This window comes from Nerophis ophidion, linkage group LG06, assembly GCF_033978795.1.
Source record: "Nerophis ophidion isolate RoL-2023_Sa linkage group LG06, RoL_Noph_v1.0, whole genome shotgun sequence".
Lineage (NCBI taxonomy): Eukaryota > Metazoa > Chordata > Actinopteri > Syngnathiformes > Syngnathidae > Nerophis > Nerophis ophidion.
The window spans coordinates 12,616,193-12,635,780 of NC_084616.1; the positions used below are offsets into that span (position 1 = coordinate 12,616,193).

Sequence of the window (19,588 nt, forward strand, 5' to 3'; positions counted from 1 at the left end):
CGGCTGGCTTGGGAACACCTCGGGATCACCCGAGAGGAGCTGGACAAAGTGGCTGGGGAGAGGGAAGTCTGGGCTTCCCTGCTTAGGCTGCTTCCCCCGCGACCCGACCTCGGATAAGCGGAAGAAGATGGATGGATATTTCAGAATGTGCGAACAAAAACCGGGGTGTAGCATTGTCGCGCAGTCGACCAATAATGGTCAAATATGGTCATTTCCACAACAAACCGACATTGATGCACATGTGTTTTCTTTACGGGCGCTAACGAGGTTATTGGGCATCTGTGACATGACATGTACACCCGTGAGGGTGTGGGTGTGTGGGCGTGGGGGGGGAGGGGTAGCTACTATTTGTGAGACAATAGCGACTAGGAAGCCCGGAACATCGGGCCTTGTGTTTTCCGAGTGGAAATAACAAAGGCGAGCGGAGCGCTGGTGGGAGGCTGTGCTCTCATGGAAATGAGCAACCGAAGTGACAATGTAGCGCCTAATCTCTTCAGAGGGAGGAATCAGTTACACAGCTGTATGCAGCGCACACACACACACACACACACACACACACACACAGGTGGGTGTAGCCACAGGCCTTGCTCTTACAAGCAGCAGAAACAAGGTGGGCCCCCCCTCCCCAAACAACAGAAGGGCAGGAATAAGAGGGGGGGGCAGAGGGTGGTACGGGGGTGTAAGGCCTCAAAGCATCGGGATTAGAGTTAATGTGCCTCCCTGGGTTATAATCTCTTCAGAGGGGACGAGGGGGGGACTTTGTTTGAGGGGCTTGAGGGCAGTAAGATAAGTATCTATTACAGAAACTCCCTCTTAGCCCGCCAACATCCACCGCTTCAAAAATGAGGCACAAAAACACTTTTCACCCCCGCGCCCCCCACACCTACCCTCTTGGTGTCGTCTGATACACCCCCCTCCCCGAGCCCCGCGCCAAAAAAAAAACAAAAAAAAAAAAAAAACTCGAGAGCAAGTGTTGCCCTTTGGAGCTAATCAGGAATTAAGCGCTAAAGCCCTATGGGGCGTTAGCGGGGTCCACAAAGTCAGGGAGTTGAAGGACCGCCGAGCATACTTGCCAACCTTGAGACCCTTCGAATTTTGGAGGTGGGGGGGGTGGTGGAGTTTAGGTGGGGTAGCGGGGGCGGGGGGTGTATATATATATATATATATATATATATACACACACACACATACACATATATATATATACACACACACACATACACATATACATACACACACACACATTAATATATGTATATATATATACAAAAACACATTTTCACACACATATATACACATATATATATATATACATATACATATACATATATACATATACATATATATATATATCAGGAAATCTCCTGATGATTGAGGGAACCCCTCATGAAACAGTTCTGTAGAGATGAAGTAGTCTTGTGATTTTTCCCACACCAACATACATACACTATATATATATATATATATATATATATATATATATATATATATATATATATATATATATATATATATATATATATTATACATATATATATATATATATAAATATATATTTATACATACATATATATAAATATATATAAATATATATTTATACATACATTCATACATATATACATACATACATACATACATATATATACACATATATGTTTATATATATATATAGATATATATGTATACATATTATACATATATATACAAACCCACGGACGTAGGGAGAAGTACAGAACACCAATAAACCTTAAAGGCACTGCCTATGCGTGCCAGCCCAGTCACATAATATCTACGGCTTTTCACGCACACAAGTGAATGCAACGCATACTTGGTCAACAGCCATACAGGTCACACTGAGAGCGGCGGTACAAACAACTTTAACACTGTCACAAATATGCGCCACACTGTGAACCCACGCCAAACAAGAATGACAAACACATTTCGGGAGAACATCCGCACCATAACACAATAGGACAGATACCCAGAAGCCCTTGCAGCACTAACCCTATTACCCCCTAACCCACACCACCCCAACCCCGTCCACCTCAACCTTCCAAGCTGCTGTTTTGAGGTATGTTGGAAAAAAATAATGCACTTTGTGACTTCAATAATAAAAATGGCAGTGCCATTTTTGCCTTTTTTCTATAACTTGAGTTGATTTATTTTGGAAAACCTTGTTACATTGTTTAATGCAGTGGTCCCCAACCAACGGGCCGCGGCCCGATTGGTACCGGGCCGCAGAGGAATTTTTTATTAAAAAAAAAATAAAAAAATTATTATTATTTTTTTATTTTTATTAAATCAACATAAAAAAACACAATATACACTTACAAATAGTGCACCAACCACAAAAAACTCCCTTTTTCATGACAAAAACGTCCCTTTTTCATGACTAAGAAGAAGAAAAAAAAAAAAGAAAAAAAAAGGACCCCCCCCGGGCCAAATTATTATGCTTTGACCGGTCCGCGGATACAAAAAGGTTGGGGACCACTGGTTTAATGCATCCAGCGGGGCATCCCAAAAAATTAAGCATAATAATGTGTCTATTCCACGACTGTATATATCGGTATTGGTTGATATCGGAGTTGGACAATATCGGACTATTATATATCGGCAAAAAAGCCATTATCGGACATCTCTAATATTAATCATTGACAGATTCAGAAACAGAGTCGTTCCAACAATATTTCCTCTAGGTTGTCATGAGTCGAGTTGGCAAAATTTGTCAAAACAGAGTTAAAAGACACTAAAAGTTGAATATAAAATAGTTTAATAGCAAAATAACTATACAACAGTATCCTCTGCAAATTAAAATACGACGAGGAAGAACATTCCCTTTAAAAGCACAAGTTGACAAAGTAACAGTGCAAACACGCATTGGCATCGTTAAATGCTAAAGCGCTGAACTTAACGAAGGCACATAATGAAGAGTGAACTATCTTGACCAATCATCCAGCAAGAGTCTGAGTGAGATAGCAGCGAGGCAGTCTTGGCGTTGATGCACTTTTAAAAATGGTGCTAAAAATGACAAAAACCTCCAGCATTCTGGAACGTCACACTAGTGGTCTTTTGGCAGCAAGAAAACACACTCGGACTAAAACAGCTCGCTTAAGCAAGTAAACTTTGCTCTCCTCCAAGCGCATACAAACAAAAAAAGCAAATAAAAAGGTTTGAAATAATTACATTTCATTGAGTCCCTGCAAAGCAAGTAGTGGTTCTGCACTTACTTCAAACTACACTAATAAAGCATTCATCGTTTTTTTTTTTAGGTAGTAATGCAGCTTTGGTCACTTAAAGTTAGTTTTGTACAAACCCCGTTTCCATATGAGTTGGGAAATTTGGTTAGACGTAAATATAAACAGAATACAATGATTTGCAAATATGGGTTGAGCAAATAGTCAAACAGTTTAAGAACAACGTTTCTCAAAGTGCAATTGCAAGAAATTTAGGGATTTCAACATCTACGGTCCATAATATCATCAAAAGGTTTAGAGAATCTGGAGAAATCACTCCATGTAAGCGGCATGGCCGGAAACCAACATTGAATGACCGTGACCTTTGATCCCTCAGAAGGCACTGTATCAAAAACCGACATCAATTTCTAAAGGATATCATCACATGGCTCAGGAACACTTCAGAAAACCACTGTCACTAAATACAGTTGGTCGCTACATCTGTAAGTGCAAGTTAAAGCTCTACTATGCAAAGCGAAAGTCATTTATCAACAACATCCAGAAACGCCGCAGGCTTCTCTGGGCCTGAGATCATCTAAGATGGACTGATGCAAAGTGGAAAAGTGTTCTGTGGTCTGACGGGTCCACATCTCAAATTGTTTTTGGAAATATTCGACATCGTGACATCCGGACCTAAGGGGAAGCGAACCATCCAGACTGTTATCGACGCAAAGTTCAAATGCCAGCATCTGTGATGGTATGGAGGTGCATTAGTGCCCAAGGCATGGGTAACTTACACATCTGTGAAGGCACCATTAATGCTGAAAGGTACATACAGGTTTTGGAACAACATATGCTGCCATCTAAGAGCAGTCTTTTTCATGGACGCCCGTGCTTATTTCAGCAAGACAATGCCAAGCCACATTCAGCACGAGTTACAACAGCGTGGCTTTGTAAAAAAAAAAAAAAAAAAAAAAGAGTGCGGGTACTTTCCCGGCCTGCCCGCAGCCCAGACCTGTCTCCCATGGAAAATGTGTGGCGCATTATGAAGCGTAAAATACGACAGCGGAGACCCCGGACTGTTGAACGACTGAAACTCTACATAAAACAAGAATGGGAAAGAATTCCACTTTCAAAGCTTCAACAATTAGTTTTGTCAGTTCCCAAACGTTTATTGAGTGTTGTTAAAAGAAAAGGTGATGTAACACAATGGTGAAAATGCCCTTTCCCAACTACTTACAGTAGAAGCATTTAAGTCTCACCTTAAAACTCTAGCCTTTAAATAGACTCCATTTTTAGACCAGTTGATCTGCCGTTTCTGTTCTTTTTCTCCTATGTCCCACTCTCCCTTGTGGAGGGGGTCCGGTCCGATCCGGTGGCCATGTACTGCTCGCCTGTGTATCGGCTGGGGACATCTCTGCGCTGCTGATCCGCCTCCGCTTGGGATGGTTTCCTGGTGGCTCCGCTGTGAACGGGACTCTCGCTGCTGTGGTGGATCCGCTTTGGACTGGACTCTCGCGACTGTGTTGGATCCATTATGGATTGAACTCTCACAGTATCATGTTAGACCCGCTCGACATCCATTGCTTTCCTCCTCTCCAAGGTTCTCATAGTCATCATTGTCACCGACGTCCCACTGGGTGTGAGTTTTCCTTGCCCTTATGTGGGCCTACCGAGGATGTCGTAGTGGTTTGTGCAGCCCTTTGAGACACTAGTGATTTAGGGCTATATAAGTAAACATTGATTGATTGATTGACTTTTGCACGTGGTGCAGCCATGAAATTCTAAAGTTAATAATTATTTGCAAAAAAATAAATAAAGTTTATGAGTTTCAACATCAAATATGTTGTCTTTGTAGCATATTCAACTGAATATGGGTTGAAAAGGATTTGCAAATCATTGTATTCCGTTTATATTTACATCTAACACAATTTCCCAACTCATATGGAAACGGGGTTTGTATCTTTTTTTAAAATGCGTTTGACGCGTAAACAAAACCACAAAATCACCTTTAAACCTGTAAATGATCCTGAGCGGATGCTATTAAAAAGGTAAGCTAGCGTAAATACTGACACGGTCACATATTGAGGATACGTATTGTGTTGGCGAGCCAAATTATCACCTTTAAACCTGTAAATGATCCTGAGCGGATGCTATTAAAAAGGTAAGCTAGCGTAAATACTGATACGGTCACATATTGAGGATACGTATTGTGTTGGCGAGCCAAATTGTAAAAGCGTAAGTGAACTTGCGGATCTCGGCGAGCGCCCGTCGTCAGCGAGAAAACTTCCTGGGTCTGAAGGCGGGAAGAGCCAGCTGCTGCTGCTGCGGCGCCACCCTCTCCTCCTCGATGGCCGCCAGCTCCTCGGCCGAGCCCCACTTCTTCTTGGAGTGAAACAGCGACACCAGCTTCCTGTTCCGGTTGCGCTCTCTGGCCTGCGAGGCTTGGAACTCCGCTGCTGCGGTGAGAGACAAGGTGGGGAATAGTTTGGACTCGCTCACGCTGCGTCGCGTTAACTCACGCAGCTGGCAGTCCTCCTCTGGACACTCCTTCACTTCCTTAGGGTGGAGGTATTGGAAGGCAAGATGGCCACTGTAGTCCCTCAAGTTCTCTTTGGCTCCTGAAAGCATGAACAGAAATATGTTTTTTTTAGTAATATGACATATGGACCTACAAACCCCGTTTCCATATGAGTTGGGAAATGGTGTTAGATGTAAATATAAACGGAATACAATGATTTGCAAATCCTTTTCAACCCATATTCAGTTGAATATGCTAAAAAGACAACATATTTGATGTTCAAACTCAAACTTTTTTTTTTTTTTTAAATAAACTTAGAATTTCATGGCTAAAACATGTGCCAAAGTAGTTGGGAAAGGGCATGTTCACCACTGTGTTACATCACCTTTACTTTTAACAACACTCAAACGTTTGGGAACTGAGGAAACTAATTGTTGAAGCTTTGAAAGTGGAATTCTTTCCCATTCTTGTTTTATGTAGAGCGTCAGTCCTTCAACAGTCCGGAGTCTCCGCTGTCGTATTTTACGCTTCATAATGCGCCGCACTTTTTCAATGGGAGACAGGTCTGAACTGCAGGCGGGCCGGGAAAGTACCCGCACTCTTTTTTTTTACGAAGCCACGCTGTTGTAACACGTGCTGAATGTGGCTTGGCATCGTCTTGCTGAAATAAGCAGGGGCGTCCATGAAAAAGGCGGCGCTTAGATGGCAGCATATGTTGTTCCAAAACCTGTATGTACCTTTCAGCATTAATGGTGCTTTCACAGATGTGTAAGTTACCCATGCTTTGGGCACTAATGCACCCCCATACCATGCTGGCTTTTGAACTTTCTGTCGATAACTGTCTGGATGGTTTGCTTCCCCTTTGGTCCGGATGACACCATGTTGAATATTTCCAAAAACAATTTCAAATGTGGACTCGTCAGACCACAGAACACTTTTCCACTTTGTAACAGTCCATCTTAGATGATCTCGGGCCCAGAGAAGCCGGCGGCGTTTCTGGATGTTGTTGATAAATGGCTTTGGCTTTGCATAGTAGAGCTTTAACTTGCACTTACAGATGTAGCGACCAACTGTATTTAGTGACAGTGGTTTTCTGAAGTGTTCCTGAGGGATCGAAGGTCACGGTCATTCAATGTTGGTTTCCGGCCATGCCGCTTACGTGGAGTGATTTCTCCAGATTCTCTGAACCTTTTGATGATATAATGGACCGTAGATGGTGAAATCCCTTAATTTCTTGCAATTGCACTTTGAGAAACGTTGTTCTTAAACTGTTTGACTATTTGCTCACGCAGTTGTGGACAAAGGGGTGTACCTCGCCCCATCCTTTCTTGTGAAAGACTGAGCATTTTTTGGGAAGCTGTTTTTATACCCAATCGTGGCACCCACCTGTTCCCAATTAGCCTGCACACCTGTGGGATGTTCCAAATAAGTGTTTGATAAGCATTCCTCAACTTTATTAGTGTTTATTGCCACCTTTCCCAACTTTGTCACGTGTTGCTGGCATCAAATTCTAAAGTTAATGATTATTTGCAACAACAACAAAAAGTTTATCAGTTTGAACATCAAATATGTTGTCTTTGTAGCATATTCAACTGAATATGGGTTGAAAATGATATGCAAATCATTGTATTACGTTTATATTTACAACTAACACAATTTCCCAACTCATATGGAAACAGGGTTTGTATTTGAGTGGCTGTAGACAACCACCAAGTATCCCACATGATATTTCCCCGTTGGTTATTTACATTATCATAAAATAAAGTTGTTCAACAAAGCACTCACAAGCGGCTTCGTCTTGTTGGTGAAATAAATAAATGGTAAACAAGTTATACTGGTATAGCGCTTTTCTACCTTCAAGGTACTCAAAGTGCTTTGACATTATTTCCACATTCACACACCATGCAAGGCGTCAACCATGACCCATAAGGAGCAAGGGTGGAGAGTCTTGCTCAAGGACACAACGGACGTGACTAAGGTTGGTAGAAGCTGGGGATCGAACCAGGAACCCTCAGATTGTTGGCATGGCCACTCTACCAACCCTCGCCACGCCGTCCCCATTAACATTTATCCCCATATAAAAAATAAAAAATAAAAAACACAAAAAAATTAATTTACATCAAAATCCATCCATCAATCCATCTTATTCCGCTTATCCGAGGCCGGGTTGCGGGGGCAGCAGCCTAAGCAGGGAAGCCCAGACTTCCCTCTCTCCAGCCACTTCGTCCAGCTCCTCTCGGGGGATCCCGAGGCGTTCCCAGGCCAGCCGGGAGACATAGTCGTCGCAACGTGATTGTTATTCATCCCTATTCTGAATCCATTTAAAATTTTCAACTATCAATTTTTAATTTCATATAAAATAAAAAAAAAATAAAGTTTATAGACCATCACCATGCCACTAGAAGGAGTTTTTCTAACTTTTAACCTGTTTTGAAAAGGTTTCATTATAACTATACCAGCTTTGAGGGGATCCGGTTTGGTGGCTGCAGGATTGGGTCTCTGCTTTTTGTAGATGATGTGGTCCTGATGGGGAAGACCCAGGACACATTAGGAAGACTATGTCTACCGGCTGGCCTGGGAACACCTCGGGATCTCCCCGGGAGGAGCTGGACGAAGTGGCCGGGGAGAGGGAAGCCTGGGCTTCCCTGCTTAGGCTGCTGCCCCCGCGACCCAACCTCGAATAAGTGGATGGATTGATAACTATCGTCACATTTTAATCTTGTCTCGCTTCTGCTACCAACACCACAAATAGATTGCTGTCCTGCGGGAAAAATCGCTGTGCTCATTGTTGAAGGTAGCATCAAGTTGAAAAGTCAAGTAACACAAAATGGTAAAAAGCCGTTTTAAAATTCCGTCAAAAATTGCAGGGAAAAAAAAGTTTACGTTTATAGCGTTGTTATCCATCAATCCATCCATTTTCTACCGCTTATTCCCTTAGGGGTGCCAGGGGGCGCAGGTGCCTACTTCAGCTACAAACGGGTGGAAGGCGGCGTACACCCTGGACAAGTGGCCACCTCATCGCAGGGCCAAAAAGTGTTAAAAGACAAACAAGACATTTTCACCTGATCTATCCATCCATCCATCCATTTTCTACCGCTTATTCCCTTTCGGGGTCGCGGGGGGCGCTGGCGCCTATCTCAGCTACAATCGGGCGGAAGGCAGGGTACACCCTGGACAAGTCGCCACCTCATCGCAGGGCCAACACAGATAGACAGACAACATTCACACTCACATTCACACACTAGGGCCAATTTAGTGTTGCCAATCAACCTATCCCCAGGTGCATGTTTTTGGAAGTGGGAGGAAGCCGGAGTACCCGGAGGGAACCCACGCATTCACGGGGAGAACATGCAAACTCCACACAGAAAGATCCTCAGCCTGGAATTGAACCCAGGACTGCAGGACCTTCGTATTGTGAGGCAGACGCACTAACCCCTCTGCCACCGTGAAGCCCTCACCTGATCTAAATGATACCATTTGCAACATTAAAAGGTGCTGATCTTCTTTTTAGACTCACATGACGATTAAGAATGTTTACATTACACCCGGGGTAGGGAACCTATGGCTCTCGAGCCACATGTGGCTCTTTTGATGACTGCATCTGGCTCTCAGATAAATCTTAGTTGACATTGCTTAACACCATAAGTTATGAATAATTCCGCTGGTAATCAGTGTTAAAAATAACGGTCAAAATGTAAAACATTCTCATGTATTTTAATCCATCCATCCGTTTTCTAGAAGTCGCATTAATGGTAAGAAGTATTTTATTTATTATCGGTTAACTTCAGAATAACAATGTTATCATAAAGAACAAGAGACTTGCTATACTCTAAAAATGTTGGTCTTTTTTAAAAATGCACGCATTTAATTGTATTTACTGTTATCAAAATTAATGTTATCAAAAAGAACAAGAGACTTGCTATACTCTAAAAATGTTGGTCTTATTTAAAAATGCACGCATTTAGTTGTATGTACTGTTAAAAAAATATTATATGGCTCTCACGGAAATACATTTTTAAATATTAGGCTTTCATGGCTCTCTCAGCCAAAAAGATTCCCGAACCCTGCATTACACTGAATAATTCTTGCCCTGTAATGAGGTGGCGACTTGTCTAGGGTGTACCCCGCCTTCCGCCCGAATGCAGCTGAGATAGGCTCCAGCACCCCCCGCCACCCCAAAAGGGACAAGCAGTAGAAAATGGATGGATGAATAATTCCTATAGTGGCAAACTTTCCTTCAAACTTGTTTTATGATGGCAACAGTTGGACAGACTATTTCAGAACGTATCAATGTCAAAGTGTTGTTTTTTTTACCGTAAGTCCCCACCAGCAGGTCGAGAATCTTCTGATGGCCGTGCAACGCAGCGATGTGCAAAGGCGTGTAACCCTGCGTGACAAGACAGCGTGTACAGTGGTGACGTTCCTCCGGCGGGGTGCAAAGGTGACGGAGGGGCGAGGGGGAGTGCGTCAAGACTACCTACCCCCTGGAGTTTCCCAGGCCCCCGGGCAACCAAGGCAAGCGGCGAGGAAAGAAAATACAAATTAGAAAAAGCTTGTGGAAACCCCAAATAAGGGTAAAAACATAATTGCCTGGTAATTCGCACACAATTACAGAGCGGTGCATGCTGGGACATAAGACAGCACTGTTCTGGGAGACAATTAACGTGACATGATGTGATGATTTATTAGCCCCCGGGCGCCTGAGCTCCCGCGTTTGCACAGCTGGATGTTCGCCGAGGAGCCTGACGCCGCGGCGACGCCGGCTTGTTTGTAAGCGCACGCACCCGCCTCGTCCTGCCGGGATACTCACATGCTGCAACACAGACACACAAATACAAGCAGTGAGCGTTTGTTTATTGTTCGGCAACAACTACATGTTACTACTGTAGGTCGCAGGTGAGAAAAATGACTGAGACCATTGGAAACTTTGCGCAATCGCTCAAAATCCTTGACCGGAAACCACAACACCGCCATCACTGTTTACTTCTCCGAAAGTATAGATCAGGGGTCACCAACCTTTTTGAAACCAAGAGCTACTTCTTGGCTACTGAATGATGCAAAGGGCTACCAGTTTGATACACATTTACAGAAATTGCCAGAAATAGCCAATTTGCTCAATTTAACTTTAATAAATAAATCTATATATATATATAAAAAATGGGTATTTCTGTCTGTCTTTCCGTCATACATATTTTTTCCCTTTTACGGAAGTTTTTTTGTAGAGAATATACTGTATGATGAAAAAAAAGACTTAATTGAACAGTTTAAAAGAGGAGAAAACATGAAAAAAATGAAAATTGAATTTTGAAACAGTTTATCTTCAATTTCGACTCTTTAAAATTCAAAATTCAACCGGAAAAAAATGAAGGGAAAAACTAGCTAATTTGAATCTTTTTGAAAAAATTAAAAAAAGAATTTATGGAACATCATTAGTAATTTTTCCTGATTAAGATTTACTTTAGAATTTTGATGACATGTTTTAAATAGGTTAAGATCCAATCTGCACTTTGTTAGAATATATAACAAATTGGACCAAGCTATATTTCTAACAAAGACAAATCATTATTTCTTCTAGATTTGCCAGAACAAAATTTTTAAAAGAAATTCAAAGGACTTTGAAATAATATTTAAATTTGATTCTCCAGATTTTCTAGATCTACCAGAATATTTTTGGGGAATTTTAATCATAAGTTAGAAGAAATATTTCACAAATATTCTTCGTCAAAAAACAGAAGCTAAAATGAAGAATTAAATTAAAATGTATTTATTATTCTTTACAATAAAAAAAAATACTTGAACATTGATTTAAATTGTCAGGAAAGAAGAGGAAGGAATATAAAAGGTAAAAAGGTATTAGTTTTTAAAAATCCTGAAAGCATTTTTAAGGTTGTATTTTTTCTCTATAATTGTGTTTCTGAAAGTTATAAGAAGCAAAGTAAATTTATTTAAACAAGTGAAGACCAAGTCTTTAAAATATTTTCTTATATTTTCAAATTCTATTTGAGTTTTGTCTTTCTTAGAATTAAAAATGTCGAGCAAAGCAAGATCAGCTTGGTAGTAAATAAATACAATTTAAAAAATAGAGGCAGCTCACTGCTAAGTGCTGCTATTTGAGCTATTTTTAGAACAGGCCAGCGGGCGACTAATCTAGTCCTTACGGGCGACCGTTGGTGACCCCTGATATAGATTGTTAAATTTAGCAAACATTCAAAGATTAGCATCAATACCAATGGTCCGTCGAATCCTAAATAACACCGCACCAGCGTCACTTAAGCACTTTGTCCAGTTTACATATTCTGCTGTGACAGCTAGAAACACCCAAGCCTCCTCCAGGGGGCAGCGTAGCGTACCCAGATGTAAAACATCTTTTGCACAATCAGCCTTTTCATATGAAGCCATAAAGGAATGGAACGACCTCACAAGAAACTTGAAAAGTGTAAAAGATTACTCTTCATTCACAGTAGCTTTGGAGCAATCAAAGCTGCTCACACGGTCAATAAGGTGGGCGCTACGTTTGAAGGATCAACTTAATCTGTATCATATTTATCCATGACAGCATTTTTGTTGTAAATTGTGAGGTGTGTCTGTTAAAATCATGGTTGTTTTTACAAATGACGACAGATGTGAACAAGAGCATGTATTGTCTTTGTGTGATGATGTAAATGAGGTGTGGTTGTATTGTATATAAGTATGTGTCCATGAAAGGGCATTTTATGACTTTTCTTAAATTTGATTAAATGCTATAGTATGACTTTATTGTCATAATTTTATTGCATGATTTTTGTACCCCTTTAATTTAGGTAGCCAGGGACTGCAGATGGAAATGAGCTATTTAGCTATAATCTGGTATACAACATATCTGTCTTTGACCTTAATGTTTCTGTGCATTGTCCCTTCAAATAAAGACTAAACTAAACTCCACTGTACACCAGGGCTGTCCTAAGTGGCTTATTTATTATTGGCCCTCTGCATATTTCATGATGACCAACTACTACACTAACAACTATTTGCTTTATTCTCTACAACACAAAGCTAAGACGTCAATAGCTTAGCATCGGTATCCAACTACCTTAGATTGCTTTTAGTGTAAAAAAAAAAACAATACCAAGGTAGTCTTAAATTTTTCTGTGTCTAAACCTCAGAATTCCTAGATGTATAAAATTGAATGCTGAGGGTGTGGCCTATGTCAAGGTGTGCACAGGTATTAGGTAGATTTTTCTCCTTAGGCAAAATCATTTCAGGGAAAATGCAAACATGGCAATATGATAAAGAGTCTCTCAGAGGCATGCAACAACAAATGACATGTTAAAATACTAACAAGTCAACAGATAACATCCAACATGTTTTTTAGGGGCTTGCTAACTTTTCACTTCCAATATTGACCCGATACAATATCAACAGGAATCATTCATACTTTTATTATTGTGTAGTGTGGTAAGCTAAAGGTTTGGTGAAGCAAAATTTCTCAAACAGGGAATAACGGCAGTTATTAAAAACACTAACTTATTTATTATTAACTGTCTATAATTGACGTATGCTGTCTATTGCTATAGTAATCAACTTATCCATTGGACGCCACCTTCCTTATTTGCTATGAGTTCTGTCATGCCTGTGGATCTGGTTTTATGTTTGATCAGGTTTTGTTTTGTTTTCTGGACTCTTGTTCCGTTTTGCACTTCCTGGTTTGCTTTTGTTACTATGGCAACCCATTAGTTTCCACCTGGTCCCTCTAGTCACACCCCGATCCTCAGCCTCTCACACCTGTTACTAATTACCACAGCCAGTATTTAAGGATTTTACTTTCTCTCCATCAGTCTGGGAACTTTGCGTTTGCTTGCCGTCATGAACCCACAATTACCTGCTACGCACCTTGCTATCCATGCCACTTGTTTCGGTCACAGAAAGTGTTTATGTTTTAGTTCATAGTTCTGCCACAGTGCAAGTTTAAGTTTATAGTTCATTGTCTTTCATGCCATCGAGCAGGTGTTTTGTTTTCCTGTTTGTATTTTTGTAGCCAAGTCTTGTACCTCCTTGTGAGCGCCCTTAGTTTGTTTATTTTTTATTATAGCGTTTAAATAAACAAATATGTACTTACACTCTCCTCTGGCTCGTGCCAATCATCATCTGCGTGGAAGAAGCAAAACAAATCCGTGTCCCGGTGTGACAAGTTCTTTCTTGAATTCTATAGTGTTTCTCACCTTCCGTCACTCGCAACTTTTTTTGGTCCCATGGTATATTTTTTTGCAATTCAACTTTTTTGTGCTTTCCATTACACAGAAATATTCACTGACAAACGCACTAGTTTAAACGTCTCGTAATGTCCAGTGTTTTGTATTATTACTATGTACTACTTTTATATTTCCAGTATTATGTATTATTACTTTGAACTGTTTTATATTCTAATTTTTATCCTGTAAAGCTTGTTTGAGTACCCTGAAAAGCGCTATACCAAATAAAATGTATCATTATTATTTAAGTGGAGTGGTAATTAATTGTTGGCTACATCTAGTGGACAACAATTCATTAACTTAAGATCATGATGTGGTAAGTACAACGATGCGGACACTTTTGTTACTGCGTACTTTCTAATAAGCTTCTGCCTTAGAGACTTTGTATGTGTAAGTAATATGCAACTATACATATTTGACACCTGTTTTTATTGACAAAAGTGCGGTTTTAGACTGCAATATTGTTCAATTAAAGACACGTGTTACGTATGTCTAGCTTGTGTGTTATTGTGTGCTTGGCTGTTGTGTAGCTGCGAGCGCCTAGTAGCCTAATGCCTGCCATGTCTTTTATAAAAGACTTGACTACAATAGAAGAAAAGACAAACCTTGTGTGTTTATTGGAAAACATTTAGATGTTCATCGGCGGTCCTGCTTTGCAAAAGTAAACTGCTTCTATGGGAACACTTTTACTTGTGGTTTTATATGCACATTTTTTCGTTTTTTTCTGATATCGGAAGGATTTTAATATCAGATTGTGAAACCCTTAGTTTAAGTGAAGGATATGTAATAGGCCTGAGAAGATATCGAAGCTAGCATGAGGTAGTTATCCGAACCCACTCACCGATTTGGTGTTGACATCAGCGCCGGCGTTGGCGACCAGAGTGGCCATGTCCTCGCTGCCGTGTTTGGCGGCCCAGTGCAGAGCGGTCTGTGCGAGACAAGAAACATCGTATTGAAGTATTTAACATTGGAACATGCATCATTCTTCTTTGAATATTAATAGTCGTTCACTTATGTTTACACTTCTGTGACATCCATGAATATGACTTTAAGACAGGGGTCTCCAAACTACCAAGTCCAAAGTTAAAATATTTAAATTTGAATTTTATTTTTGTATCTTAACATTTTTTTTAATCTGTCCTTTCTAATCCGTTTTATACTGCTTGTTACTCTCAAGTGTCTCTGAGCCGCCCAGGCAAATCATACTGTTTGAAAATGCATTTTCCTATGACATCATTGCGCTCAGAATATATATATATATATATATATATATATATATATATATATATATATATATATATATATATATATATGAACAAACAAGGCTACTGTGGTTTATACATTGTTCAATACCGGGGTAAAACGGAATATACGTTAGGTCAGGAAAAAACAGGGTCTATTTCATCCCTACAGGCCTGTTTTGCAGATTTCCCTGCTCTTCGGGGGATTTTATTATATATTTTATTATAAAATCCCCTGTGTCGCAGATTACCCGCTCTTCAGGAGATTTTATTACATATGCATCCATTTTCTACCTATGTTATTAGAAAATCCCCTGAAGAACAGGGAAACCTGCGAAACAGGCTTGTAGGGATGAAATAGCCTCTGTGTTATTTCCTGACCTGTTATATATTTTACAGCCCGGCCCCCGCCGAGTCAAAAAGTTTGGGGACCCCTGATTTCCTTCACTACAAAACATGAAATGGTGGTTCTTTGGTCAAAATGTTGCATGGATTATATCTTACAGACCATCTTCACAGGATGCTCCGTCTTATTTACGCGCCTCCACTTTGACAATGTCTTCTCCCCGTCAGCCATGTTGTAGTTTTTAGCGCTTCCATATCGCGTCAACTGACAGATATAAGTTAGAACTATACGCTACTTTGTATTAGAAATGGTAATGGCGGAGGATGCTTGTACGAGACGGTTTGCCCCACGACAAGGGGATACCCTACCCCACTCAGTGGCCTCGTGGTAAGAGTGTCCGCCCTGAGAACGGTAGGTTGTGAGTTCAAACCCTGGCTAGGTCATACCAAATACCATAAAAATGGGACCCATTATTTCCCTGAGTGGCACTCAGCATCAAGGGGTTGGAATTGGGGGTTAAATCACCAAAAATGGTTCCCGGGCGCGGCCACCACAGCTGCCCACTGCTCCCCTCACCTCCCAGGAGGTGAACAAGGGGATGGGTCAAATGCAGAGGACACAATCATTTCACCACACCTAGTGTGTGTGACAATCATTGGTACTTTAACTTTAAATATGTGCCGACTACAACGGCGGACTCGCGCAAAGTTTTTCAGGTAAAGCTCTACCACGTATGGACATATCAGCTGACATCACACTGGAGGAAGTATGAAGGAAGGCAAGATTGTTTTAAAAATATCACCGCCATGGTTTGATTTGATTATGCAGATCCCAAATACGCAAAAGCAGGTACCAATAGGTAAGAAAAGTAAGTTTTGCATAATAGGTCCCATTTTAAAGCATTTGTTGTATTGCATCATTTCTGTCGCCTGAAGAGGTCCTATCATCCAGAACTAACTTTTCTCACCTATTGACAACTGTTTTTGTGTATGTGGGATATGCATACATCCCAAAAAATTGACATCAAATAATGGCGGCATGGCGCTGATATTTACAAAACAATCTTTGTTTGTAATTGTTTCTCCCTTTAGTATTATTTTTCTAAGTTGTGACGTCAGCAAATATCGCCATATAAAAAAGGTAGAACTTTACCCATTGTTGTCTGCGCTAGAAAATGATTATATCGTGATATTCGAGTATACGTTCTCACGCAGTTGCTTTGAGCTGCGGGCATTACACTACAGGCTCTTGCCACTCTTTCTTGTCTCTCCTTCTCACAGAGACATAAAACGAGCGCACCTTCTTACATACGTCACATACTGTCGCGCATGCAACGTCATACGCCCTTGCAGAGCAGAGAGGTAGCGGGATGGGTAACGTTAGCAAGGGTGATAGTGGTGCGGTGCGAGTGGTAATACGATAAAAAGTAGGTGCAAATCTGGTAAAAAAAAATGATGGAAGAAGAATTCATTCCCCCCCCCCAAAAAAACAGCACAGGGTCCATCGTCTGGCGGTGGTTTGGCTTCAAGCAGGAAGATGTTGAACAGACAAGCGTAATATGTCAAGTCAATCAATCAATCAATCAATGTTTACTTATATAGCCCTAAATCACTAGTGTCTCAAAGGGCTGCACAAACCACTACGACATCCTCGGTAGGCCCACATAAAGGCAGGAAAACTCACACCCAGTGGGACGTCGGTGACAATAATGACCCAGTGGGACGTCGGTGACAAGGATGACTATGAGAACCTTGGAGAGGAGGAAAGCAATGGATGTCGAGCGGGTCTAACATGATACTGTGAAAGTTCAATCCATAATGGATCCAACACAGTCGCGAGAGTCCAGTCCAAAGCGGATCCAACACAGCAGCGAGAGTCCCGTTCACAGCGGAGCCAGCAGGAAACCATCCCAAGCGGAGGCGGATCAGCAGCGCAGAGATGTCCCCAGCCGATACACAGGCGAGCAGTACATGGCCACCGGATCGGACCGGACTCCCTCCACAAAGGAGAGTGGGACATAGAAGAAAAAGAAAAGAAACGGCAGATCAACTGGTCTAAAAAGGGAGTCTATTTAAAGGCTAGAGTATACAAATGAGTTTTAAGGTGAGACTTAAATGCTTCTACTGAGGTGGCATCTCGAACTGTTACCGGGAGGGCATTCCAGAGTACTGGAGCCCGAAATGAAAAAGCTCTATAGCCCGCAGACTTTTTTTGGGCTTTGGGAATCACTAATAAGCCGGAGTCCTTTGAACGCAGATTTCTTGCCGGGACATATGGTACAATACAATCGGCAAGATAGGATGGAGCTAGACCGTGTAGTATTTTATACGTAAGTAGTAAAACCTTAAAGTCACATCTTAAGTGCACAGGAAGCCAGTGCAGGTGAGCCAGTACAGGCGTAATGTGATCAAACTTTCTTGTTCTTGTCAAAAGTCTAGCAGCCGCATTTTGTACCAACTGTAATCTTTTAATGCTAGACATGGGGAAACCCGAAAATAATACGTTACAGTAATCGAGACGAGACGTAACAAACGCATGGATAATGATCTCAGCGTCTTTAGTGGACAGAATGGAGCGAATTTTAGCGATATTACGGAGATGAAAGAAGGCCGTTTTAGTAACGCTTTTAATGTGTGCCTCAAAGGAGAGAGTTGGGTCGAAGATAATACCCAGATTCTTTACCGTGTCGCCTTGTTTAATTGTTTGGTTGTCAAATGTTAGAGTTGTATTATTAAAGTATGCGACAAAAGCGTTGCTACAAAAAGTAGCAGCACTGCTAATTTGTAGCATCATTTGAAAAATCACCCGCTAGATCAGTGGTTCTCAATTGGGGGTACGCGTACCCCTGGGGGTACTTGAAGGTATGCCATGGGGTACGTGAGATTATTTTTTAAATATTTTAAAAATAGCAACAATTCAAAAATCCTTTATAAATATATTTATTGAATAATACTTCAACAAAATGTGAATGTAAGTTCATAAACTGTGAAAAGAAATGCAACAATGCAATATTCAGTGTTGACAGCTAGATTTTTTGTGGACCTGTTCCATAAATATTGATGTTAAAGATTTCTTTTTTTTTGTGAAAAAATATTTAGAATGAAGTTGATGAATCCAGATGGATCTCTATTACAATCCCCAAAGAGGGCACTTTAAGATGATGATTACTTTTATGTGTAAAAATCTTTATTTATAATTGAATCACTCATTTAGTTTTTAACAAGTTTTTAGTTATTTTTATATCTTTTTTTCCCAAATAGTTGTAGGAAGGCCACTACAAATGTTATACAATTTAATAAATCAGAAACTGATGACATAGTGCTGTATTTTACTTCTTTATCTGTATTTTTCAACTAAAAATGATTTGCTCTTATCACGGGGTACTTGAATTAGAAACAATTTTCACAGGGGGTACATCACTGAAAAAAGGTTCAGAACCACTGCTCTAAAGAATGAAGAGTGCTTAAAACTCTGCATGTCAACATCTCCGGCCAGTGCCACACCAACAAAATGCCCAAGCAACCATTTCCGGATCAACACTGTATGAAACAAATAGTCAACGACAGTAGAAGATTACGTCCGCAGTTACCTACCACATAGTGAAGGACATAAACTATTTGATTTCCTATTATGCAGCTCATTTTTATTTGACAGTTATTGAAATATCTTGTGTGACATCATGCACAAAAGTGCACTTTATTTGTTTTAAAACATTGTAATGGCATTCTGTACATAAAAGTGCACTTTAATTTAGTGTTGCTTTGATACGTCATCTTAGTGACATCAGGGTTTCCCACAAATTCATTTATTTGTGGCCGCCCGCTACGAAAGAATTACGGCCGCCACAAATAAAATACAAATATTAAAAAAAAAAAAAAAAATGTTTTTCTTTTTTTCTTTCTCGGCTTTTGACTCGATCGACCGCTCATAAAAGCAATGGGACTCTGTCTGTGAATGGGGCTTGTAGTTACATATTATATACATATGTAAATATTATATAAATATGTATATAAATATGTACATAAAGTGTTGTAATTATATTCAAACTCCGCGTTCTTCTTGGTCATCGCCGCCGCCCC

General features: G+C 40.6%; 1 protein-coding gene across 1 annotated transcript in view; it reads right to left on the minus strand.

Moving 5' to 3' along the window:
* Positions 1-2,753: 2,753 nt before the first annotated feature.
* LOC133554004 (ankyrin repeat domain-containing protein SOWAHA) overlaps positions 2,754-19,588 on the minus strand; it is a 54,761-nt gene continuing 37,926 nt past the window's right edge. The window contains exons 7-10 of the mRNA XM_061902327.1: positions 14,764-14,850; positions 10,009-10,081; positions 5,696-5,794; positions 2,754-5,629 (exon numbers count right to left, since the gene is read on the minus strand). Of these exons, the coding sequence (XP_061758311.1) occupies positions 5,448-5,629; positions 5,696-5,794; positions 10,009-10,081; positions 14,764-14,850 (441 nt within the window). The 3' untranslated portion in view covers positions 2,754-5,447. The remainder of the gene's footprint in view (positions 5,630-5,695; positions 5,795-10,008; positions 10,082-14,763; positions 14,851-19,588) is intronic.